At 40.1% G+C, this 24,907-nt stretch overlaps 1 protein-coding gene across 3 annotated transcripts in view; it reads right to left on the bottom strand.

The window, feature by feature from the left end:
• Nucleotides 1–471: 471 nt before the first annotated feature.
• The window catches only part of UGGT1 (UDP-glucose glycoprotein glucosyltransferase 1), a 39,192-nt gene continuing 14,756 nt past the window's right edge, over nucleotides 472–24,907 (bottom strand). Inside the window, exons 15-41 of one of the 3 annotated variants that reach the window (XM_068201281.1) lie at nucleotides 24,154–24,239; nucleotides 23,623–23,758; nucleotides 21,925–22,056; nucleotides 20,468–20,632; nucleotides 20,162–20,282; nucleotides 19,359–19,457; nucleotides 17,985–18,008; nucleotides 17,347–17,441; nucleotides 16,524–16,730; nucleotides 15,801–15,932; nucleotides 14,732–14,862; nucleotides 13,238–13,333; nucleotides 12,809–12,911; nucleotides 12,277–12,356; nucleotides 11,677–11,866; nucleotides 9,831–9,989; nucleotides 8,074–8,159; nucleotides 7,648–7,732; nucleotides 6,564–6,652; nucleotides 5,998–6,102; nucleotides 5,338–5,422; nucleotides 4,606–4,788; nucleotides 3,282–3,442; nucleotides 2,682–2,796; nucleotides 2,317–2,433; nucleotides 1,856–2,015; nucleotides 472–1,426 (exon numbers count right to left, since the gene is read on the bottom strand). In XM_068201281.1, coding sequence (XP_068057382.1) covers nucleotides 1,401–1,426; nucleotides 1,856–2,015; nucleotides 2,317–2,433; nucleotides 2,682–2,796; nucleotides 3,282–3,442; nucleotides 4,606–4,788; nucleotides 5,338–5,422; nucleotides 5,998–6,102; nucleotides 6,564–6,652; nucleotides 7,648–7,732; nucleotides 8,074–8,159; nucleotides 9,831–9,989; nucleotides 11,677–11,866; nucleotides 12,277–12,356; nucleotides 12,809–12,911; nucleotides 13,238–13,333; nucleotides 14,732–14,862; nucleotides 15,801–15,932; nucleotides 16,524–16,730; nucleotides 17,347–17,441; nucleotides 17,985–18,008; nucleotides 19,359–19,457; nucleotides 20,162–20,282; nucleotides 20,468–20,632; nucleotides 21,925–22,056; nucleotides 23,623–23,758; nucleotides 24,154–24,239 — 3,168 coding nt within the window. In that variant the 3' untranslated portion in view covers nucleotides 472–1,400. Of the gene's footprint in view, nucleotides 1,427–1,855; nucleotides 2,016–2,316; nucleotides 2,434–2,681; nucleotides 2,797–3,281; nucleotides 3,443–4,605; nucleotides 4,836–5,337; nucleotides 5,423–5,997; nucleotides 6,103–6,563; nucleotides 6,653–7,647; nucleotides 7,733–8,073; nucleotides 8,160–9,830; nucleotides 9,990–11,676; nucleotides 11,867–12,276; nucleotides 12,357–12,808; nucleotides 12,912–13,237; nucleotides 13,334–14,731; nucleotides 14,863–15,800; nucleotides 15,933–16,523; nucleotides 16,731–17,346; nucleotides 17,442–17,984; nucleotides 18,009–19,358; nucleotides 19,458–20,161; nucleotides 20,283–20,467; nucleotides 20,633–21,924; nucleotides 22,057–23,622; nucleotides 23,759–24,153; nucleotides 24,240–24,907 lie in introns of those variants that run through there. The other 2 variants (XM_068201280.1, XM_068201283.1) reach the window with 2 other exon arrangements.

The following is a 24,907-nucleotide window of genomic DNA, read 5'->3' as shown; positions in this document are numbered from 1 at the left end:
CTTATAGTGAGATATGATTATTGGGTTGAAGGTCTTACAGCAAAAAACATTTACCTGTATGAAAACAAGGGAGGCACAAAAACCAAAAGTTTGGATTTCTCCAGCTGCATAGGTGACTGTATTTTGTACTAGAAATCTCCTTTTAGTTCTTACATTTCAACTCTTCAACTCCTCAGAGTTACAGGGAGCAGACTATTAACCCTAGAGAATGGGGGAAACTGGGTTTGAGGGTTTTCTTTAACTGGTATGTTCATAGTACAGAACTATGGCAGCAGCAGCAGCATCTTTCCAAATGAAGACATGAAGATGAATGCTCTAACTAGCCCAAGGTAATTAATCCTTGCAAGAAGAGACCTCCTTGTCTATGCACAGAATGAAAGCAAATGCAAGTGAAAGATCCAGAAACTCCAAAATCAAATTAGGACTGTAATGTGTGCAAGGAAGAAGGATGATCAAAGTGGGAACTAAGGCTTAAGACCTAAGAACTCAGAAGTTTTTATTTATGTGACATCATCTCTGCTTGAAGAAAAATAAAGTTAATGAAATTTACAGGATGATAAACTTCCAAGCTTCCACAGATTTTTCATAAACAAAAAAACATTCATGAATCAGTGAACCACAGCAAGAGTAAGGCCCTACCAGTTTTGCAGACTGATTTACACTTGGAGCAGGAGGGAGGGAGGGCACTTTGCTTCAAGTCACAGAGGCTAGGATGACCTCAGCTGCCAAATTCTGTGTTCTGCTCACTTTGTGAGCTTAGGCATTTGCATTTGGATGGGCTTTTAAATAGATTCTGGTAGCTTTACATTAAGCCAAACCATCAAAAGTTGGGCAATAAATGAAGACAGAAAATAGAAAATCAAAATAATGCTGATTTTGTTACAAAACCAAGGGCAGACTGAACAAATCCAAGAAGTATTTTCAGTTGTTTGAAAACCTGATGATGAAACAGTGTCCCAAATTCAAGGCATAATTTAGAGCTTTATAATGTTACCTGGAAAAATTATGTCCATCAGATGAGGTTAGGATGTATGTCTGCAATTCCCAGACTCTCAAGTTAGATCTGAGGCTAAACTGGAGCTTCATCAGTGGTGGAGGCAGCAACAGCTGAAGGAACAGGCTCTGGCTCTTCTGGTGGATTGTGAAGTTTTGTTTCTGAAACACTAAATTCCATCATGGGGTCTTTCATCTCCACCACAGGTGCAAAACACCAGTAATGCTAATTCCAGCAATCCAGATCCTATTTCATATGCAGAAATTAACCCAAAGGCAAGTAATAGAAATGCATACATCATCCCATTCAATTATTCAGCAGTTTTGCAGACACACTGGGAAAAAAAACTAGCTTTCAATATAAAAATTGTCTATGAAAGAGTCTAACTTGAATTTGTCTCCATGGATCATAATTCCACATGTGCTGCTGGATCTGTAGAAGAGGAGAGAAAAATGAGCACTCAGTTTGAGCTGCCTCGGTTGGCAGATTGGTTTGAGAATCAGTATAGCCTCCCAAGACTTGTTCTTTGCAAGATACCAGTGCCTGAAGAACAATTCTCACCCACAGTGTGTAGCAGATGTTCTTTAAGGGTTAAGAAAATGCCAAGCTCATAAAATTGCAGGAACAGTGAGGGTCTTTTACAGAACTGGAACAAATCTGTTCTCTGGCTTTCAGAATTAGGTTAAATTACACCAGACTTGCTCAGCAAGTTCCTTCCATCCCATGGCACTCCCTGATGATTTAATTCAGCCTCATTCCCTCATTCAGCCCTGTGCATGGTACAAGCTCACAGTGAGGGAGGACACAGCACAAGACCAACAGGCACAGAGAAAGTCACAGAAGTACAGAAAGAAAAATTACCATGTGTGTGTTGTCCTGGCATCTCAGCTGGTGTTCCCATTTCTTTTTCCTTCTGGAAATGACTCTGGAGCAGTTTGATTTCTTGATCATAGTCCTGCCATTCTGGAACTATCCTCATTGCTGCCTGCAGCTTGGGCTCTTTGGTCATTGGGTTGTTACACTGCAAACAGAACAGTCAGGCTACAAAAGGTTTCTGCACTCACCAGAGGTGCAGGGATCCCTCTGCAGGGATGGTGGTGAACAACACCTGCCTGTACTTCAGCCAGAGAACAGTGCAAAGGCTCTTTCCAAATTCATAACAATGCCACTGCTCCAGGTAAGAGAAACACATAAACTAATGGAAAAAACTCAAGTGCTGAAAATGTGCAAGTACTGGTACAGGCTGAGGGAGGGAAGTGCCTCTAAAACTGGTTGCTGTATTTTAATGTGCTGTAAGAGTGATGGAATCATCCTGCACTCACCAGATCAATGGTTTTTGCTCTCTTCTTCGAGGAGTCATCACACCACGTTTCACACCACAGCCACTCCTGGGGGAGGGACTTAATTGGTACTTGGTGAATCATGTTGTTTGGCAAATCCTGTTGGGCAGAGTAAGAGTTAGTAGCTGTTTCCACAGGGTGCAGGATGGGAGAAGCAACCCCCCCACCAAACCAATAGTATTGTGGAGGTTAATTTTTGTAAGAGTTTTCTTTTTTCCCAATACAAATATAAAGTGATGAATCAACACCTCATCTCATCCCATTCCAAAGAAAGACCTCTGGGGAAATCCCACGTCCCAACCTGACACCATAGCCCAGTAAAACAAAACAAACACAATGAAACACACCTGATCAAGGTTGGACAGACTGTTTGGATCCTGACTCAGACCCTGATACTGTCCTCTGAGTCGATCTCCAGCTGCTATCTTCCTGAACTTCTTCAGATCCACAACATACAGAGCACTACGTGGAGATGATGCAATGAGTAATGACTGCAATTAGTAATTACACTGGGGGTAACTCTGCAGCCCCACTAGACCCCGGAGACACAATACCCTAAAACAATCTCAGGGTGGCAGCACATCCCTGATCTATCACAAGGCAGGAAAGCAGTTCTACCAAAGTCATGTCGTGCACGAAAAAGAATTTTCAACAAATCTGTCTTAGCTTTGCTGTCATGCAGTCCCTGTTCCAACATTTGTCACTAACAAAGGAAGATGTCTGCTACTTAACACTTCGGTTCTTCATCTCTAAAAGTTGTAGCAAACTGAAAATAACTTCAGTGTCTCGAGTGCTTCATTGGCCACAGAACCTTAAAGAGGCAACGGGAAGCAACAAGTGGCTCATGCAGTGCTGCGTACCTCAGCTAGCTTTCTGCTAAGTCTAAGTAGCCACAAAAACTTTAGCCCTCTATTTTGGAAAAAAGTAAAAAAAAGAATTCTTCATACCTGATGTGGTATTTTCTTCCAGCTAAATGACTTGCCCAGTATCCTGATTTCCAGAACCTGTAGCCATCCATTTCCCTTCGGCTGTCACAGAACGGAGTGTATCCGTAAGGAGCACCATCCAGATTAAAATCCCTCAGTTCCTTTAGATCTGTGCGCACAATCTGAAGGGAAAGGACATTTCATTTTCATTCCTAGGAGCCTGCCCTTCTAGGGTTATTTGCAAATGCTGTACAGGATTTAATTCAAACTGAGCAAACAGATAAAGGAAGAATTACCTGGTAGTAATTTTGCATTATGTGTAATTAGTACAAAAATACAGCACAAAAGGTGCTGTGTCCCCTGCCCTTAGAGCTGGAGCAAATAAAATAGAACTTCAAATAAGCTGATGGGGGTGGTTTGACAGCTGAAGTGCAAAACTGTTTCTTAATAAGCAGTAAGAATTCTCACTGTACATTAACTGGGATTCTTGGTATCCCTTCCTCTTGGGTGTCTGCAGACCCTTCAGGGATAAAAGCTTTTTAATGTCTTTTTGACACAGATGTGGCACTAGCACTACTTTAATAATACCACTCTAATGGGAAAAAATGCCTTAATATCTCTCACAAGCAGAGACACAAACTGTCTAAAATGACAACTGGGTAGCTGGAAATCTCTCCTAACTGATCCTTCAGCTTCAGTTTGACCTGGCATGGCTTCACACTGTACACGTGGTTTACACTCACTTGTTGACAATCTGTACTTCTCATTTCTTATGTACTTTTGAGAGCAGTTTTGGCAGTTCTCACTGGGCACATTTCCTGCCCTTTCCACCCAGGAGCTGAGGAGTGGGCACACACAAAGCCTTCCAGTCCTGTTTGCCTTGCAGCAGGACAGGGCCTTGTGCACAAGGGATTTCCCTTCTCCTCTGAAAGCCACTCAGGTGTGGCCAGGTTAAAAGCAGGGGCCTGGGAGGCCAAAGTGGTTGGTGACTTAGGAAAATACTGTCTGTGGTAAGTGATCTGCAGGCTGGGAGAACAGACTGAACTGCAAAAATGGAAGGGTGAAAAGAGAATCTATCTGGCAAGCTAGCTGGAATCACAGGGAGTGAATGAGGAACGAGGTAACAGTAAAAGACAGGCCAACAAAACCAATCTTGTGGAAACAGGCACAAAACCCAGCCCTCAGTGAAGCGTGCCCAAATTACAGAATCAACCTCCAGTCATGCCTTGAAGGGCTCAAACTTGCAACCCTTCCAAACAATATGGAAATGGTATTCAAGAACTTATTATTAAAAAAAAAAAAGGAAAAAAAAGAAAAGATCAATTAACTCCAGCCTCTGTGTTACCTGATCAGCATCCACAAAGAGGATTTTATCAACAGCTAATGGGAAGAGCACATCTAGAAAGAGGATCTTGTAACCCCAGATGATTCGCTGCTTCTCTGTCTGTTGGTGCAGCCAGCGTGGCCATTTATACTGGACCAGCTCATACTGGAAATTGTACTTCTTGGCCATGTATGGGATGAACTCCTGCAGAGGGAGGGGAAAAAAGCAGCTTATCTCAGTTCTTTGTTCCTCTGCAGGAAAAAGAAAAGCACATTACAAGAGACAGACTTCAGTCTAAGGCATAGAACATCAGAAACTGAAATACCACAAAGAAAATTAGTTTCATTTTTAATTCACACAAAACACTGAGCCACAAGCTGAACAATCAATACAAATTGTAAAGGCAACTAACTATTTCAGCATTTTTGTCCACACAGTTCCTTATGAGCCATTTCATACTGATCCACAGATGAGAATGCATTACTCAAATCATAAAAATTCACAGATGGGACAATTATTTAGGGGTGTACAAAGCAGTGCAAGCGGGAGCACGTAAAATGAGAGAAGAGCATTGGGAGAATTTTTTTGGCTCACTGTCACATCAGCTGACATTCCCATCTCTGAGGCTTTCTCCAGCTTTGGGTGAGTTCAGGTTTAGCCAAGTGATGCTGGTGCAGCACTGGGAAAGGGAGGGGGAAGCAGCTTGTGGCACCTTTCCCCCACCACCAAATAAATTTCTAATTAGTAACAAACCTTGAATGTAGGTGATAAGTAGTTCTTCAGAAACCAAAACTTTAAAGGAGTCTTGGTGTGTTTCAGCACAGACAACATCATTATGCTATCAAAAGAAAAAAAATAAAGCAGTTACAGCAACAAGTGGCACCCATGAAAGATGAGCTCTGTAATAGATTACAAACTGCTGGGCTACATGATTGAATTATTTGCAGTTATGTGTCAGGTAACTGGACTTCATGCATAAAGAAAAAGTGAGTAGCTTCAGCCTAGTGTAAATTGCTTAATTTTATCAACAAAATTACTAAACCCCCAACATCTCTATACTTTAACTAGGCAGAAAATATAGAACCTGTTGGCTTTCACAGTCCTTTGAGAACAACAGAAGCTCAGATTCTTTCCAAAGCAACTGTGACTTATCCTGTAACTTCTTAACAATACACTGGTTATATTGTAGTGAGAAAATTTAGGACAGCAACACACCATCTATGAAACTAAGTTTATTTTTAACTCATGAATGCTATGCAGGCAAAAGTTCCTATGACACACTAGATGCAGATTCTAGTGGACTTCTGAAGCATTGAAAAAGTGGGGGTTTTTATACTCTTGCAAATTGTAACCTTTTTCCTTGTGCAGGGATACTACCATTTGGCACATTGGGATTAAAAATTCTCAACTAACCGTAGGAATCTCTCATATAGGTGTCCTGAAGCCACAGAGAATATATTTAGTACATCATCTTTATCCTGTTTCACATCTTCATTCTTTTGCCCTCCTGTGAATCCCCTGAAAGGAAAAATATGGTTCTGTGAAGGACAGGGAAGGGCCAGCTCTACAGGAAAGGCTGCAAATACAGAAAATGGCTACGTTTTTGCTTTAATATAGCTGGTCTGGGGGCTTGGGTGTCATTCCCTGCTGCCCAGGGCATCTTCCCCAAGGCAGAGTGCTGTGCACAAGGACAGGGAAGGTCCAGGAGCTCAGACATGAACACCTTTTGATTGAGAGAGCACTGGCTGAGGTGCAGCTCAATGTTTGCAGGCTCTCAAGTAGCAGGGGGGGGGTAAGGGAAGGTAAAAGCAGGTGCAAAGCAGGAGCCCAGATCTCTAGAAACAGAGGAGTCCAATGAATGACAGCCCTGAATTCAAGCAGTCTTAACAGACAGCTGTGGAATTTCACACACATCATGGTATTGCCAAATAGTTTTCCAGTTTCAAGAGACTTGCAGCTTATCATTGAATTGGTTTTACCATTTGAGTGATTCCCAAAATCCAGATTCATTCTCGTTGGTGCCATCACTTAGCAGATCTTCATTCATCATATCAAACTTTTTCTGCACCTGTGAAGCATGACATGGCTTTAGTGAGTTGGAAGCACATATTGAGTAGATATTGTCAGGAGTGTCATCCTGACACTGGTTCTGTTTTTACCTACTTGAATTACACCCCATGAGCTGACAGGTAACCTAAGCTGTCTGGGAAAACAGCTCAGTAATGAGTGGCTTTCTCCAAACAGATTCCAAAGGAGCTTTTAGACACCAAAGGCATGTTAGTCTGGATGGTTAAAATACTTTTCTAAGAGATGTTTAATGAGATGGATGCCAGTGATGGAGACTGGCAAAGAAAAACCTTCAAAGAAACCAACAACCCTCACCCCTCAAAAAACCAACACACCAATTCCACCAGTCTCTAACTGGTATAATTGGCAACCGAGACTCCAGATACACAGACAAGACAGTGAATGGGGAGAACATCCCAAAAATAGTCCAGCACAAGTAAATGGTGTCAGGTGTGAGTGGCTCTGTTACAGCCATCACTGATCTACCAGTCATTCTCCTTGAACTTGTCAGCTATGGCATTACCTGACAGGCAACCCTAAGAGACAGCAGATTAGTAATTTGCCTTTTTTTTTCTTTTTTTTTTCAAATGTATTCTCACCTAGCCTGTGTCAGACATATAAAATGTGTTGCCAAATGAATACAATCTATCTGTGACATAAAATGCTGGCTCAGTGGACATACTGAATGTTTATTACTAGACATACACAGGGCATACAGAACTGCTTTTTCTTGAAGTTATAAGCAGTCAGGAAAATGTGAGTATTATTGTAGCTCAGGGACATAGACAAGGAACAGGACTTGTCATTCTCTCTTGTGTTAAAAACCCAATCAAGTCTACAGATGATACTCTCTACCCTTGATACTGTGGGGTGAGCTTTGTGCTGACTGCCTCAAGTGTATGCTCGTGGGAAGGGAGCTTCAGGCCTTAATCCAAGTTTCTCCCCACTGCTGGTCAAACAGACTTCTGTAAGAGCACCTCTGGTTTTTAAACTCACCTTCACTTTAATAATTTTGCTCTTGAAGTTATTGAGAACAACAATAACTTCGTTAGCTTCAGGTGGAGAGTCTGTGCCATCGTGGCTGAAAACAGAGCAAGACACTGACTTTTACTACAAGGCAGAAATATGTTCTTTATTTCTTCTGCTCATTTTTATACATGTATTAAGCCTCAGCACTGCAAAACAGGTTTGAGACATGACAAAGAAACAAATACATTTATATGAACACACTTAATGGGGTTTTAAATTAATTAATTTCATCTAGCATAACCTATGTTCAGTATGAAATGTAATTTGCTGTTTACTTTGCTGTTCAGGTCACCACACTTTGGCAAGGGAACCATTAGATTCACGTATTACAAAGCCTATCTACTTCAGAAGTTATACAAGAAAAAGACTGAAGTATTTCTTATCCTGACCTACCTGTAGATCCTGTAAATATCTTCAGATCTGCCTTTTCTGAGTCTTAGAGTCCATGCACCAGGATTGGCTTTTAATTGGAAGTAGCCCTGTAAAGTGAACAGAATATTTGGCAGTTTCCAGAAAATGCAAATGCAGAAAAAAATAGCTTTAAAGTTATGTGTTTTGACTCACTGATTTATATCTAGAATGTTATTTGCAAACCCGTTGATTAACATAACCTTAAGGCTTTAAACCAGAGAACAGGAGAAAAGCCCCAGAAATTATTCCATTCAAAATTGCTGGGTTTTCCCTAAGAGACAGAAGCTTGAAAAGGTCTGGAATTATTTGTTAGATCAAAGTCTTCATTGTCCCCATGGGAATAGTGCAAATCCAAAGTCTTTTCCTGCAAAAGGTTGCCTTCATGAAGGAGTGAAAGAATTTCAAAACACTAATTTGTAATTGTACAACAAAATCTAAAGGAATTCTGAAGCTCTACAGAGTGGTAATTCACCCACAGCAGTAAGTAATGACATAATTTACATGTTACAAGATATCTCTCCTACAGAACTTAAAAATTCAAATATTGTGTTCAAGTCTTTCTAAGCTTCAGATTCCAGATCTGAATATTTTCCTCTGTGATTTAGATTATGAGACCTATAGAAGACCCATGCAACTGTAGAGATGTTTTAGAGTCCCATTCAGTTTTGTACTGTGGCTTCAAATGTCTGCAGTTCCTATGTGAGTCAGGCTGCTTTGAAAAGGAAATTTTAAAATATTTTTGAAAATTTTGGTATAGCTAATTAGAAAAAGGACACCTCTGAGTTTTAGTCCCCAACATAAACACACCATGTGATCACATGTAAAATAAGGGACATCTTTCTCTCTACAGTAAGAAATGCTACATCATTCTAGGATATACTCTGGCTGAGTATATAAAGTGTATATATACTATAAAATATATAATAAATAAGTATAAAAGGCACAAATTGAAAAGGAGTAAGAATTCTAAAACAAATATTTAGCACCAGTGAATATTATTTCCTTGTTTTTATTTTAATTCATTTAAATGAATGTAATACCTTTTAAAAAATTAAAGATTAAAGAAAAAAAAAACCAACACAGGAGGCAATTGACTTCAGTTTTTCACTAACATTACATATCAAGAAAACCTTCCAGTGGAAAACTTCCTCTGCCATAATTTCAGCCCATTAGCTCTCTCCTGTCCCAGTGTGGACACTGAGAGCGGACCCATCCCTTATGCAGTGACATTACAAAAGCAGCTGCAGGGAACAATCATACACTTGGATTTCCAGCACCTTTCCTCAACTCAAATAAGCAAATCCCATTCTTCCACACTTCCTTTATTTTCTACAATGCCAACTATTCTTGCTGACTCTCTCCATTTTTGCCATAGATGTCCTGAAGAATGGGTCCCACAAACGAGACAGCGTGAGGCTCACAGCACCAGAGTGGATGGCCCAAGGACGAGCCAGGAAAACAACTGAGCTTCCCTGGAAAGGGGTTGCTTAAGAATATTGGCAGCATTTCAAGATATTCCAGAATATCTCCGAAGGGCAAGGAGTGCATCTTGAAAGAGGTGAGAGACAGCACGAGGCTTCAGTGTGAGGAATGATGGGGGTCTGGTGCATCTGCAAGCAGCTGTGGGCTGCACCCCAAAGCCACAGCCCCGTGCTGGGAAACACTCAGGGGTGGAAGGCAGGGCTGCGCTGCCTGGGTGAACAGCAGCTGCCAGTTGCCAGCTCCAGGAGAACACTTACCAAGTTGGCCATGACGATGGTGTCCACGATGACAGGGCTGCTGGAGGTCCCCAGGGTAAACTGGAGTCCCCGAGGTGGCTGCCCAGTTGTAATGTCATAGCAGTGGCCCTCCAGCAGCAGGTACTCCAGTTCATACTCTGCAGCTACAACACTCTCCACCTGGAAGGAGCACACACTGCTGACTGCAGCACTAGCTCTGAAGTGCCACTTTTAGTCATTCAGTTATTCTCTAGAATAGTTATAGTAATTAAAAAAACAATTTTACCAGAGTAATTTTATTGTTAGACAAATGCCTAGAAAACCTCAAGGAGCTCAGCTCCTTCACGTGACAAACCTCACAAATATTGTTAAGAGTGGCCCAAACCAAAAGAATTTGAATCTCAACATATGCTAGGATAAGAAAAGGGAAGGATTGTTGCTCTATTCCACAATTTTTTTTTTAACATTTACTGGAGAACGGAGTTCATAACTCATAAAAAGTATATGATGGGATACAGAATTTTGACTGTAAATCTGTTAAAAGCGGGTCTCACCTAGTATTAGCCATCTGAAATAAACATTTTGTTTTGCTCTTACAGTGCCCTAGGGTACTGTCAGGAAACACCCTCTCCTTCTTTTTCTACACTGAACTAAGGTGCCAAGAAGAGAAGAGAGAAAAAAAACCAAAAAAAACCCCACCCACAACCCCAAAAGACTTGGGTCCCTACCAGGCCAAATTCAGATGTAGCCTGAGGACAGTACATAAGCAGAATGTTAGTCTAATCCCACAAAGCATCTCCTCTCACTGCACATCCAAAATGACAGTTTAATTGCTACAGCACCAACAGACTGCACACTGGGAACTGGAAATGGTGCACCTGCAAAAGTAAAGCTGCTGTTTATTTGGAAGCTCAGGAGTGCACTTGGAATGCCTGAAGCATTTAATCCCCCTCTCTCAGGCTTTTAACTAATCAATGGGGCAGGCATGGAAATCAGAGGCTTGAAATGTATTAATGCTCCATTTATGGCTTTCCAGTTAGGTAAAGAGATGAAAAACAAGAAACACCTACACCAAAACATACTAACCCAAAACCCAAACCATAAAACACACACCCAATTTCCCAGATTTGTGAATAACTAGTACAGGATTAGCAATACAAGATATACCACAATACCATATCACATTCCCAAACAATACCGGAGAGATGCAGAAGTAAGAGGGGACTATTAGAGATCAGTGAGAAGGAGACCCACATTTGTGATGTCCACAGGACTCACTTTTCCAGAGGCCTGTTTGTAAAGGCTTTGACAGTCTCCTTACACATACATGTGTAATACCTTTACAACAAGGTAAATAAATAAGGGCTTTTCCCTATTTCTCCCTCTCTGTGTGGGGCAGCACTGCCCAGATCCACAGTGCAACAGTCTTGAGTCAAGGTCTGCTCAAGCAGCAGCAAGCTCCTGATCCTACAGCAGCTGAGTGGATTTCTGCTGCATGGTTTTACTGCTGCACTGACGCTGCACGTGGACCACAGGAGTGTTTGCCAGTTAACAAGAACTCTGACAATAAACAGGTAACTGAAACCAGCTTGGTGGCTTCTAGGAGCAAGGGAAAGGACCTGCTCCAAGCCCATGGTAGTCTGAACCTTTGGGTCAGGCATCTATGAATAACTGAGGAGAGCAATGTTGCTGTCAGGGAGCTCATGCTTCCCCTCCTAGAAATCATTTAGAGGTTTGCATATGCAGCAATATCTACAGCTCTATTTTTACTGGCATTCTAAAATTCTGCATTTCTTTCCCATAAAAACATAAGCCCTGGAAAAGCACCACCATTTAAATGCAGTAGGAACATGATGATTTCTCTTACCTCCTCTAAGAAGATATTGTCAAGGTCATACGGGGTTCTAACAGACTCCACCATCCAACTTTCAGGAGTATTTAAATTCAGAGTGAACAATGGAGACTGGGGCATATCTAAAAACTTGGCAATTGGTCCTGGAGCAAAGTTATTCTCTGCTGTGAAAGAAATCTCTGGCTCCAAAACATAGCGGTAAAAGCTGAAATTTCAGAAAGAAAAAGTCAGAACACCCATCTGCCAAAATTTGCTAATATTTCACTCTCATTGAATTTGCAGATGGCATCAGCTTTCCCTGACCTCTAATGTCTCCAAGCCTTTGTCCAAAGCAAAACAGGTTGTGTTAACTCTAGGACAGGTCAGAATTTCTATCCTGAAGGACCAAAACTGCGCAAGACTCGGCCATTAAGACTAGCAAGTTATTTCATTTTATAGAAATAAAAAAAATAAAAATTAATAGCACTCAACTTGTAAAACAGCATAATTACTTCATGCCATCCACAAATTCCCAGATTCTCTGTGGGAAATGATGCTATTACATAAATGAGCTCAAAGCAGTCATTGAGACTTCCCGTGGGACAGCTGCCCACCCTGTACCATGGAACTGCTTACCTTTTCAGTGGCATGTCGGAAAGCTTAGACTGGCAGTTCATAAACACTCTCAGGTTCATATTTATCAATTGGTTCAAAACCTAAAGTAATGAGAAAGACATCCCTTAAAATGCTAATGAGGAGAGCTGACCACTGTTTTATAGACAGGACCTCGGGTGGATGTTCTCTGCTCATTCCCAATCCTTCCCCTTGTGATTTGCTTTACCACCCCTACCCCCCTTTTTAATTGGTGGTTTTAAGCACAGTTACCTGCTCCTCCCATTTCAGGCATTCTTTTTGGCATGCTGAGATCTCCCTCAAGAACAGAGTTACTGCAATCTAAGCTGTTAGAATAGTGAAATTAAAGCTCTCTGGACAACACCTGAGCATGATCTTGTTAGTGTATAGTGCAGCCTAATCAGTATTTCCACTGATAAATGCATTGTGAAACTCAGACACACTATTAGAAAACCACTGGTCACCACACAGTCAAAGAGGAAGCAAACATTCCAAAATGATGGAATTTGAAGTTCTCACAACCCTGCCTACGTACCAAAAGTAATGGAGCAAGTCTTTGAGCATCTCTGGTCACAGGATCAACAATAGCCGCAACATCAAAGTATGTCTCCCCCTCTTTTGGTCTCAGTTTAACTGCACTAAACAGAAGAAAATATAATTTTAAAGTACCAACCATGTGGATAAACACTGGAAATGCATTACAACCCACTGCTATTCATCTCATCCTGAAATGAAATTACTTCCTAAATGCTGTGTACCTTCAGAAACTAAATAGAGAAAAACTGGCATATACATGTATGTTTATAGAGATAGGTGGAGAGATAAAATTAATTTCTGGAATCTCCCTGAAAACTGTTGGGGACTTTCCTACTGCTACTTAGATTTTTTTTTTTTTTAATTAAATGCAACATAGAACAAAGGAAAGCTGAAAAACACAGAAAAGCATTGTTCAGCAACTCTGTACCTGTATCGTTCTTCAAAAAACTGATACTCAATCCTTGCCTCTCCTTTTGGCTGAGCAGAAAGAAGAGCATCCACTTTCATTACCAAGTCACTTGCCCTGAAAAGAAGGAAAAGAAAAACGCTTGGAGAGATCCAAAAAATGCCCGAACTTACCACTTTTCTCTCAAGCAGCAGCAGGAAAGAAGGCAAACAGAATCCAGACACCCAAAAACTCCTACTATCTCTCTATATAGGCTCTGAGGAATTAAACATATTTAAGGGTTAATCCACCAGTAATTTAAACTGGTTGCAGCCTTATTACTGAGTATACCAAAGGACTTAACTCTAACAAATATAGAACAGCTGTATTTTTGGGGTCAACCATGTTACAGGAACTGATTCCTGATCTTCACCAACCACTCAGACCTGAAAGCCATTCAGATCAAACCCTTGTTTCAGTGCTCTTCCCATTTTACACTGCAACTCTGAGCACCAGGAAGCAATCCTGTAAGAGGAGAAACTTTTGAGAGGGGTCCTATCATAAAAGACAATTATTTTATTACTAAAAATAATACTACTTTTAGCACTTTAATAAAAGTAATATTACTTTTATTACTTTAAGCAATTCTTCTTTTTCAGTATTTCCATAATTTTTCAGTCTAGTATTTTAAGAATCTATTCAATCTTAAAGGTGTAAAACCTCTTGAAAGTTCAATGAAAATAGATTTGTACATCACACCTTTGCCAAGAAGCAAAACTGTAACATAGGTCTGCCAGCTTTTCCTGAATTAACTGGGATTTATAGTGACAGCTGTTTAAATTGTTCCCACCAAACTCACAAGCCTGGTGAACTCCACTAAGTTCTACAGACTTTTCCAATGCAGCAGATAATTTCAGAAGTTTTTGAAAAACATTGGCATCATTCAAATAAACAAAAAGAAACCCCAAACCCATTGCTCTGTCCAGAACTAGCCTACATTCAAACTATGCCCTCTTCCACCACCCCGACACCCAATGGATGCAGAAGTGCTTGGAACACAGCTAAAACCTGCTCTGCTGGGATCCAGAATCACACAACATTTCTGCAGAACAGACCTCATGTTTAACTTACCTGACCAGCCCTTAACAGTCAAGCAGCATCACAGAAAAATGTGATGGGAAGTCTGGGAGAAAATTTCCACAGCTACATGCTCCAACACAAACAGACACTTACAGGGGACTCCTGTTCTTTTGAACTTCAACATGGCTTTCTTTTGAGTGGTTCATCTCTGCTTTGTGCAGTAACTGTCTAGAACTGTGACTTCCTTCTCCTTATCTCTGCTCTTTTCCTAGGTTTTCTCTCTGAAGTTAAAAGCACTTTACAGGGTTCTCGTAGTACTGATGGAGAAATGTATTACTAAAATAATTTTTATGTTGCTAGGCCAAGCAGCACTTAAATGAATTGCAAATCAGATTCAGAAAGTCATATTATCAAGAGTCCCAGCACTTCTCTGTAAGCCTCCTTATGTTTACTTACAGATCTTCTTCAAATCCCAGCTGCTGAATCTGAGATTTGATTTTCTGTCCCGATGTCTTTAGTATGATATTTTCAAGGAGATGAAAGTCATCCTGATTGAACATCTCTCCATCCTCTAATGGGCCAATAATCTACCAAAAATAGCAGAATCAGCATTAGAAGATAAAGGCTAAACTGAAACAAAGTTCAAAGATGCATTAAATAAATACTCCAGCCCACTCTCAGTGGAAGCAAACTGTTTAGGCTGGTATCAGTGTCAGTGGCAGCAGAGTTTAACAGGTAAATCCAGGTATTTAGAGCCAAGAGTCCCAGACTAAGGCATAAATTACACACTTAAAATTTTCACTGGATCAGGCACTTAAAATTATACATGAAGTACCACATCTGGAATGGGCAGCAGAATACCAGGCCAATTCTAATAGTCCAGCAAATCTCCCTCCTGTAGCCTTCAGAAGCCTAAAAGCTACCTAGACAAGTTTTCTTATTCTGCTAATGAGAAAAATAGAACAGAACAACTCAGCACCGGAGATTTTTAACCCATTGAAATATCCAGCAACCACTGGGAGCTGCATGGGTTTGTTCCTAACCAGAAACAGATGACAGAAGAAAACCCAATGCTGTACACAGCTGTGTTTCATTATTTGCAGTGAAATACCATTGTAACATCATTTACCTCATTTCAGATAAACTAAAATAAAAACAGATGGTAGAAGAGACCAAGGCACCTTGGTCAGGGCAAAATACAGTAACATTTTGCTCAGTAAACTGAAGCAGCATAATCTTGCAAATTTATCATGCCCTTCTACCCCTGGACTCAATTCACTACCAGCATGAAAGCAACTTTTATTATTGAGAGACCTGAATTCGTATCAAATGCCAACAACTGCACACAGTAAAAAGAAAAGGTCACACAGGTGTGCATAAATCAAACTGGAAGTGATCCTAAAGACTGCTGAGACCTAAAACAGGCTGACACTCCTGTGTCTGATCCCCACCCAGACTCTGCTGCTCAAATCTGCTCCTTTCTCACACGTGGAAAGTCTCTTTCACTGTCTGCTGATCATCTCACCCGTCCATTGCTGATCACAGCCCTCTGCCCCTTCTTCAGCTTTAGAACATCTCTGCAATAAATAGCATGGGACAGAACAAAATCCATCTTGGGAGATTCAAAGGCTTCTTTGAAAATATTGGTATCCATACCCTAAAAGAAAAGAATACGCGACATTGGAATAGGAAGAAAACTAGAACTCTGCACATTTTATAAAAGCAACTTTTTTGTTTCCATTCAAGAACATCTTTGTATCTTGCTAAAATTGATCCCTGGCTCCCTCTTCTTTGTGGTCTTAAACCTAGTTCTTACTTGTCATCACCAAACACTTTCAGCTGCTGCTGTGAAGGGCCACAGCCACTTAGACCATTTCCAATCTTCCTGCCTAACTTTTTTTAATCTACTTTGAGAAATGCACCTGTATTTTTTTCCCATCTTTTAAAATAACATTATTCTCTTAATCACCCAAGAAACAGCTGACTCACTTAAATAGATCCCTGCACCCATGTTCCTTTTGCCTTTTCCAAGTTATGTAGCTTTGATGTGTATGAGGATTTACTTCATGTTTCGATGGATTGTTTTATTTAGGTAAGCCCTTCAGAGATTTAAAAAAAACCAAATTAGCAAACCCAACAGTGTTACTTTTCTCTATTACTACACCTTCTGCATATGAATACACTACACTAAAAAATTTATTTGAGGAACAAGCAAAGCACCCATGAAAACACCAGCAGACACACCTACCCCAACAGCAAATTCCAAGATGTCAGCTCCTGCCTCCAGTGCCTTCACAGTTTCTTCTTTTGCCATCTTGGTGATGAAGTTCTTGGCATTATTTGAGGTTTGTGTCTGCAAAGCTGCCCATATGGCTTTAGCTACAATGGTATTCTGGCTGTTGGGTTCTTCACTAGGATTATTAATCATGCTAATTCGAACGTTATTGCTGGATTTCTGTGTTTAACAAAACAGGTGATGGGAAAGTTTAACATTTCAGATATAATAAATATAATAATAAACACTATAGCAAAAGCTTTGCATTTTTTAACCAGAATATCAGATTATATCAGATTCCAAATTGGGTAAATAACAGCAGAAGGTTAAAATGATGAATTAACTAATTTAACATCAAGCATTTAATGTCTATATAGGCTCCACTGTGACAGCAATCTTCCAGATAACCCTGTGCTACCTAAGAAATCCAGAACCATGGCCACCACTCAGTCTGGCAAAGCACAGCTGTAAGCTGTGCATTTTTATGTTTCAGTTATCCTCCCAGAACCAATGGGACAGAGCAGAGAGCAATGCTTATGCTTATCTCCAAACCAAAACACAGATATTCCAGTTTAACACCACAGATTTAAAAGAACATTTATTGTATTCTGTCCTAGCTTAACATCAGCAATGTTCCAGTCCCTACAAAAAAGATGAGGCTGGAAATTAGAGACCCTGCAGGGAGAACCAGTCTCTCCAGGTGATACCACAGGAAGAAGCACAACTTGTGTTTTACAAGCCTCTACCAAGGACTTTGTTAGCACTGCTAACCCATTCCAATGAACACGTTACCTACCTGATGTTTAATGGCATCATACAACAACTGCCTCCCTGAAGGTTTATCAAAATCACCAACAATCCAAAAAGTAACTGGTCTAACAAAGGAATCATCTGCAATTATTAAAAAAAAAAAAAAAGAAAGAGAGAGAGAAATTTGAGGGTGAAAGGAAGGAAAGCTTCATTTTTTCCTCATTTGGAGGTAAACTATGACACACATGCAAAGACTTCAAAAAAGTAAAATTTCATAGAAAAGCAATGGGTGAACCTAAGCTATGAAGCCTGGCAAGACAAAATTAATAGCACTGGTATAATAGTCTTTATTAGGTCATTCAGAAAACCCATGTGGGACAGCATGCATTGCTCTAAGCTAGATTCTTTTAGTATTTTTGTTTGCTTGCTACCTTTTCAATTACAAATCATAAAGAAACACATACATAACTTGGAGATTCCAACTGGGGCTGGAATCCAGCAGACATATCACTTCTTTGTATTTAAGCAGTTAATTTACAAAATCAGTTTTGTATAAAGACAAAAGTGTTGGAGCAAACATGCATTTCAACAGCTTCCTTCACTGCCTGCTGGTTCTAAAGCCAGTGTTATAAAGGAACCAGAAAATTCCAAGAACAATATAAAAAATGCCAAAGCATGAGTTACCATAGATCTCCTTGGAAGACATTCCTGGTCAAAGAGCAGAAAGGAAAGGGGAAAAGGAGAGACACATTAATAACTTGATGGTAATCCCAAAGTGTATCTAGAAGCTGCAGCACTGTACTGGGCATAACTGAATCACCACAGTTCAGATCCAACAGCAACAAGTTTGTGCTAATATTATTGCAATAAACTTTGACTTTTTCTTCCCCTCAAACAGATGGATGCTTGATTTTCATGCTACAGCATTAGTTATACTACATATCATCAGCTTCATACCATAGGGTGAGGACATCATTCTGAAAGACTGTTTACAATCACTGCTGTGGCATTGTGCTGTTATCTTCCCTCTTAAAAAAGCAGCATGGCAGTGTTGGATCCGCGCTGGTGCTGAGCCAGCAACACACAGAACTTCTCTATTACTTCAGAAGATAAATGTGGTACAGCATTACTGTAATCAGATAGCAGTAATTAAATATCTTAAGTGGCAGAAGAAGCACTGACCAAAAAGTGTCAAGCCATGGAACTGCAAATTATTGCACTTTCCAACAAGCCTGCCAAGGTGTGGACTTAATTAATGCTCTACACAAGAAACTTGTTCAAATCCAAGTGGCTGAATATGAATGAAGAGCAGGCACGAGACAGGAAGAGCAATGGGAACATTTCAGGTAGTGCACATGGATGGCAGTGACTGGAGACAGGACCATGGAAATTTGGGACAGTCTAGTAAAGACAGGAGACAGGAACAGGAGGATTTGGGTCAAATGACAGCAGCTCATTTCTGGAATCTAGCCAAAATGGATAAAGGAAACACCTGATGATGTCTGGTTAGACCTGGTTAGGCTCTGTATTATATCTATGCATGCATTTCCTTCACTTGAGAGGTACAGGCAAGTTTGAACACTTTTATGTGCAACTGTGACAATACTGCCATTGGAAAAGCAGTGCATGGACTGGAGTAATAAAAACAGCCCTGACCACGTTAGGTGATGTCTTATATAAAATGGGCAGTTGGAATTTTCTTCTGAATCCATGTAACTTTTAGCAATTTTGAATTACGAGACAGAGAACTAGAACCCCTTTTATTTGTTTCTAGTCATTTGCTTACACTGCTGCATTTCTGGGGCTCACTTGCAGAACAGCAAGAGCAGTTTGGATGAGACTTCATTATCCAGTAAGAGGTTGGACTGGGTTTAAGGAGGGGAACATTCTTGTTCCATGTAGATGCCATGTCTTATTAAAGAAGAAAAACATCTTTAACAGACTATGTTGTTACCCACAGGCCTGGCAAGGCTCAGTGTGTGTGTGTGAAGATCTGCACATATGCTTGGAAACACACATAAAAGCAGATTTGGATTCAGAATCCACCACAGATGTTACCTTTCTTTGTTAAGTAGGTCATGCTGTTTGCAACAGCAGCTGTCTTTTCTTTAGAATCCAATGTGGTAAATCGAGCAAAGTCATCCACAAAATGGTTATCTGAGGAAGAGAACAAGTGTTAAATGCCAAAGCAACTATTCCATGTAAACTGAAAATAAATCACTACTATTACTAGAGCATTAAGAACACGTCCCATTTTGCTCCTTCTGATACTGCTTATGTCTCATTGTCACTGTTAATATATAGGCTGAGAAATTAATTTTGTCTCACAACTTACATTAATAACTACATTGCATATTTGATAGGCAGAAATCAGTTGAAAAAATTGCCCAAGTCTCGCTTAGTTGACACCGGTGTATGTAAATAATATACATTGAAAAATCCACTGTGTCACTATTTTTCAAGCAACTCAAAAAAGGCAGCAGTAAAGTCATTGTACTGCAGCCACTGTATTTGATGTTCATTTAGCAAATGAACATTTTGCTAAATCTGTATTAATTCCAGAGATGACTGCCAACCCTGCTCAAAAGAAGGTCAGAACTAAGAAACAAACTGCTGCTTTATGCATTATATAATTTCTCAGCTTCATGAGTCATAGTCCGCTTAAGGTCTGTATAAAAACAAAACAAATTCCCATTTTGAAAATCAGTAGATATTTAATGTTGTACACAAACATCTGTCTGCGCCAGGCCTGGGTCATCACTTCAGGTTCTGTTAATGCTTTGCCACCTGAGCTTTCCACTGGAACAGCAAGTCTTTCACTCAGATATTTCAGGTTTAACACAATTAAAAGCATCCCTTACTCATTCCTGTCAGATCTAGGTACTCTCTGTCAGACCTTAGGATTCTTGAGTTAATTCTTGGAACAACATTAGGCTGGTTCATGATATACTCAACCACATCTTGGTCATTAGCTAGTTCACCCTGAAGGAAAGAGGAAAGAAGCATTATTTTTTGACATATAAAATTGCCTTACATAACCTTAAAAAAAATAAGGCAAAAAGCAATTATGAAAGCTAAGTTGTCTTGTATAATATGTAGCCAGGGACTTGTCAACCAGCTTTTCCACATCTAGTTTCTCTCAATCCACAGAGGAGCTCAGCACCCACCAGGTACACGGCTCGCTGGAAGATGCTCGTGGTTTCCAGGATTTTGTGCATTGTCACAGTTTCCAGGTCATCAGGATCCAGCTGATCTTTTTGGAAAGGCATTCCATTGAAGAGGACAACAGGGAGAGGGCCTACACCAGTTTGCTCATAGTAAGCTCTTGCTGCCTAAAAACAGGAACAGAAGTAGCTTCAGCATGTCAGCCCTTTGCCACAAAGGTTCCTAACAAGCTGTGCAATATCCACAAGTCTAAACACACCATGAGATCCTTACTGGTAGACAAAGACAATGTATCTTTGGAACTTTCAAAGTTTCAAAGCAAAAAAAGTTACTTCACAATACAGAAGTGCACAATACTCGTTTAAGTTCATTTTGTAAATGAATTCCAATGAGCACTTTCTGGTAGTGGCAAAAGATGCACAACAGGAAACATGACTTTGCCTGTGGAAGCAAATGCAATGCAAGCAGTGATAGCTGTAATTTAAGACAGGGTAGGGATTTTTTTTTTTTTTAGGAATGTGTTTCTTAGACCTGTAAGAAAACAGTTACTTGTGAGGCAGGGAGTTATTCTGTCAAGACAAATACAAATTTCCCTGTTTCATGTAATCGCTGAAAAGTGCACCAGCATTGACAGATACCCTGCTAGAAGTTAAAGTTAACTAGGTTCTGCTGGTTAGAGGTTCTGGTTGAGGCCTCTCCTCTCATACAAAAATGCCTGTCTTATTTTTATGGATTTTCATTTCCTTAAAGTATTTTTCTCTTCACTATTCTGCATTGGAAGACTCATATCCATACAAACCTATTTTCTGTAACTCTGACTGCATTCCTTACATTTACAGATGTAGACAGTATCATGTGTGTCAAGAGCTATTGGTGACAGTATTTTCATTTGTTTTAGAACAAAAAATAAGAAACATCCACCTATAAAACCTCAAATAAAATCTGCTTCATCTCACATATAAGTGGATCAATAGTGATTTGCCCTCCTAATTTTCTCCATACAGAAAAGTATCAGACCTAAAAATCACTTCAAGAATTATTTGCAGAAATCTGTTGGATGTCTTGCTATAGAAAAGGCATTTTGAATTCATAATCATGGCTTTATCTCACTCAGTATTCAAACACTGATTCAGAAGCCTCACACTGATCCCTCCCAACGTTAAGCCTCTTGTTTTTTTCATGAACCATTCCATCACTTTTATTTTTTTGCAAACACTTTTAAACTCTACTGAAGTCTGCATTTTTAAAAATATATATTCCACTATATGTATTCTATATATTATATAAAGCTTATGCTGAACATAAACAGTAAAATATTACTAGAAATCCCCCAAGGTGGTAACAAAATAGTTACCTGGTTAGTAAGAGAACTGGATCAAGAAATTGTATGCAATTATATTTTCAGAACTGTTGCAGCAAAAGAAGTGGGGAAAAAAAGCTCTATTTCATGAATTCTTACCTTTCTGTTTTGATCATAGGCAGAATCAATTCCCAGCACGCTGTTGATTTCCACATAAGGATATTGTTTCTCAAGAACACTAACAACATGTTCCACTTTCAGCTGGTCTCCTGTCTTCACTTTGTTATATATCTGAAAGGGGAATACAAGTTTACAGCTGCAACTGTAAAGCCTCTGTCCTTATGAAAGGTAAACTGACCTGTCAGCTGTATTACAGCAGTTATAATAAAGCATTAACAGCCAGACTGCAAAACTTATATTCATATTTATCAGCTGCAACAGCTCCTAAGCATTTGTAGCCATTATAAGTATCTTGTTATACCTTGTAGTCATTCCAGTGAGATTGGAAGAAGGTAGATATATACTTCTTTAAATAATAACTTGCATCTTTAATTAGAAAAGGTATTTGAGGAGGGAAAATAGTTCTCTTGGGGGAAAAGCCTCAAATAAAGCATATCCAAGGAGCTACCTTCCCTTCAGAACTTGGGATATGCTTATGAACAATACAACCTCACAGCTAAAGCAGGTAACTGGTCAGGGTCGGGTTGGCAAGACCCCAACAGTGTGAAAGTCCTTTTTCCCCAGCCCAGCAGCCAAAGAAGATGTCTGGAAGGCGTGAAGCTGAGTTTTCAAGGTTGTTTATTTCTTCTCATCTAAAACTTTCTCTCTCTGACCTGCCGTGGTTCCCCTAGTACAGCAGCCATGGCAGTCTGCCCCGAGCCCCGGGCATCTCCCACATTATGTACTCAAAATTTCGTGTACCATGTTCACAGTTCCCCTACCAATACCTAACATCTGTGTTGGACAGTGTGTCCCCATCCTAGACCAACAGAAAAGTGTCACCATCACACCGAGACATGGAGGACAAGAAGAAGGAAGAAAAGGCTAGGGCACGCCCAGATTCCTCCATATTGTATCCCTGAATTACATTCTAAAAAACCCCAAAATTCCACTTTTTCACCCTGTGTCAATTCACCTATTACACTACTCGAGCCCTTTTGGCTTGTAATTCCTCGTATAAGGTTGGCAGCCTCTCCCATGGGCTAAAATCGAAGCCCCAGGTGTTTTTGACTTGCTGCCAAGGTCCCTGAGCCCCCTGCCAGGGTCCCGAGGCATCCAGAGCAGCCAGAGGGATGTTCTGGACTCCGACAGTAACTCTTTCCTTCTTGAAGGCACAAGATTTTACTTCAAGCTACAAATATACACCCAAAATAAAAAGAATAAAAGTAACTGTCTTTAAGTAACCAGCAATTTAACATCACAGTATGTCCCAGCTTGCCAATTTGTACAAGTATCAAACCACAGTGAAATTCATTTACCAGCACCTGTATTGTCCTTTGACATGGCAAAGGTACACAGCTGGAACAGTTCAAACTGAATTATAACATTGAAGGGATGGGGCAGTTCAGAACTCAGAGACAGAACGAGCAAAGGGACAGGATCAGAAAAACGCGCAGAAGTGTTAAGTGTCACAATGAAAGCTGTGCCACAATGAAACCTAGCCTCACTTGTTAAAGTAAGGTCAGAAGCACATTACAAGCACATATGTGTCCTGTGGTACCAGTATTTGGAGATACTCTGCATACTACCCCAGCCAAAGAACAATTCCTTCCATTATCTACGTATGAGCCCATTAACATAATCTTATGTACATGGAAAATATTAAAACATTCTTTGCCCTTTTAAATTAATACTTACAGACATGACAGTCTGAAAAGCATAATTATTGTCCATTTCTTGTGCCACATAATTGTATGTCCTAAGGAGGGCAACACCAGCATCCTGAAGTCCATCAACATCTTCTGAGTCATTAACCACGAAGACTAGTCCTATCCTGCAATCACAGAAATACCCAGGTCATCATTTCTATAAAGAAACTACTGGCTGTGATCATGATCTTAAACACAGGTTTTTTTCAAGAATAGCCTGGGAAGATGTTGAGCAGAGCAGCCAGGAATCAAACTTAGGGCATATAACCTGTAATGACTCCATCAGAATCTTGCTTTTCACCTCTCTCCCATCCGAAACTTTAAATTTCTTTTGGACTGTTAAAAAACAGAACTCTGTTTTGCTAGTAGAGAAAGTTATATTCAAAAAATATACACATACTTCAAACACAAGGAATGTAACATTTCTGCAGTGTCCTAGCAATGAGAATTTTACAACTGCAAAAGTCACGTGAATAAAACTGATGCAAAAAACCCCCAAACATTAAAAGACAGCGATTACCTCAGCGGGATGTGGTTACTGAAGAACATTTCTGCCACATTCAGTAATTCTGCTGTGGTCTCATGAGTAGGATCTACTATCAGCACCTGTATACAAACAGCAAGTGAAAAGTTTTCATGCCCTGGAGAGCCAATGCTGCCAAGATATTCTCTTCTGTCCCAACCCATTCAGACTGCAGGTAGGGCCCTTCATTCATGCAACTGTTGTTTTAGAATTTAAAAATTTCTGTGCTCAAAGTAGTGAACTCCAGAGAAAAAGGTAACACGTCCAAGCTGCCACAGCTTCAGATGGTTCAAGTCCCTATTTTCCCCTAATCAAAGCTCTTGTTTTGCATAGGACCACTTTGACAAGAGTTACAGTGCACAATTTGCAAATTCTTCATCAGATCTAAGTAATTTACCTACAGACTAAAAGGACACCCAGGACTAAGCTGAGGGCTGTTGATCATTTGTTCAAGTCTTGGTGCATGAATGCTTTCTAACTGAAACAACTGAAGCTGGTCTTAACTCTGCTAAGAAGAACAATAGTTAACAGATTTGACAGATTTCATTAACCGACTTCAGGTATTATCACAAAGCTGAAACACACCAAATTGTTATTTATCAGATGATAATTTTGTCCACTGACAAAACAACTCCTGGCATTTAACAGATGCCACAGAATCATGCTCAGTACTCTCTGAATCTCAGCCATAACTTACTAATACAAGGAGAACAAAACCTTGCAGAAAAGCATCCTCTCTCTCAAGCTATTT

Source organism: Anomalospiza imberbis, chromosome 10 (assembly GCF_031753505.1).
Source record: "Anomalospiza imberbis isolate Cuckoo-Finch-1a 21T00152 chromosome 10, ASM3175350v1, whole genome shotgun sequence".
Lineage (NCBI taxonomy): Eukaryota > Metazoa > Chordata > Aves > Passeriformes > Viduidae > Anomalospiza > Anomalospiza imberbis.
This window is presented reverse-complemented; position numbering and strand designations above follow the sequence as displayed.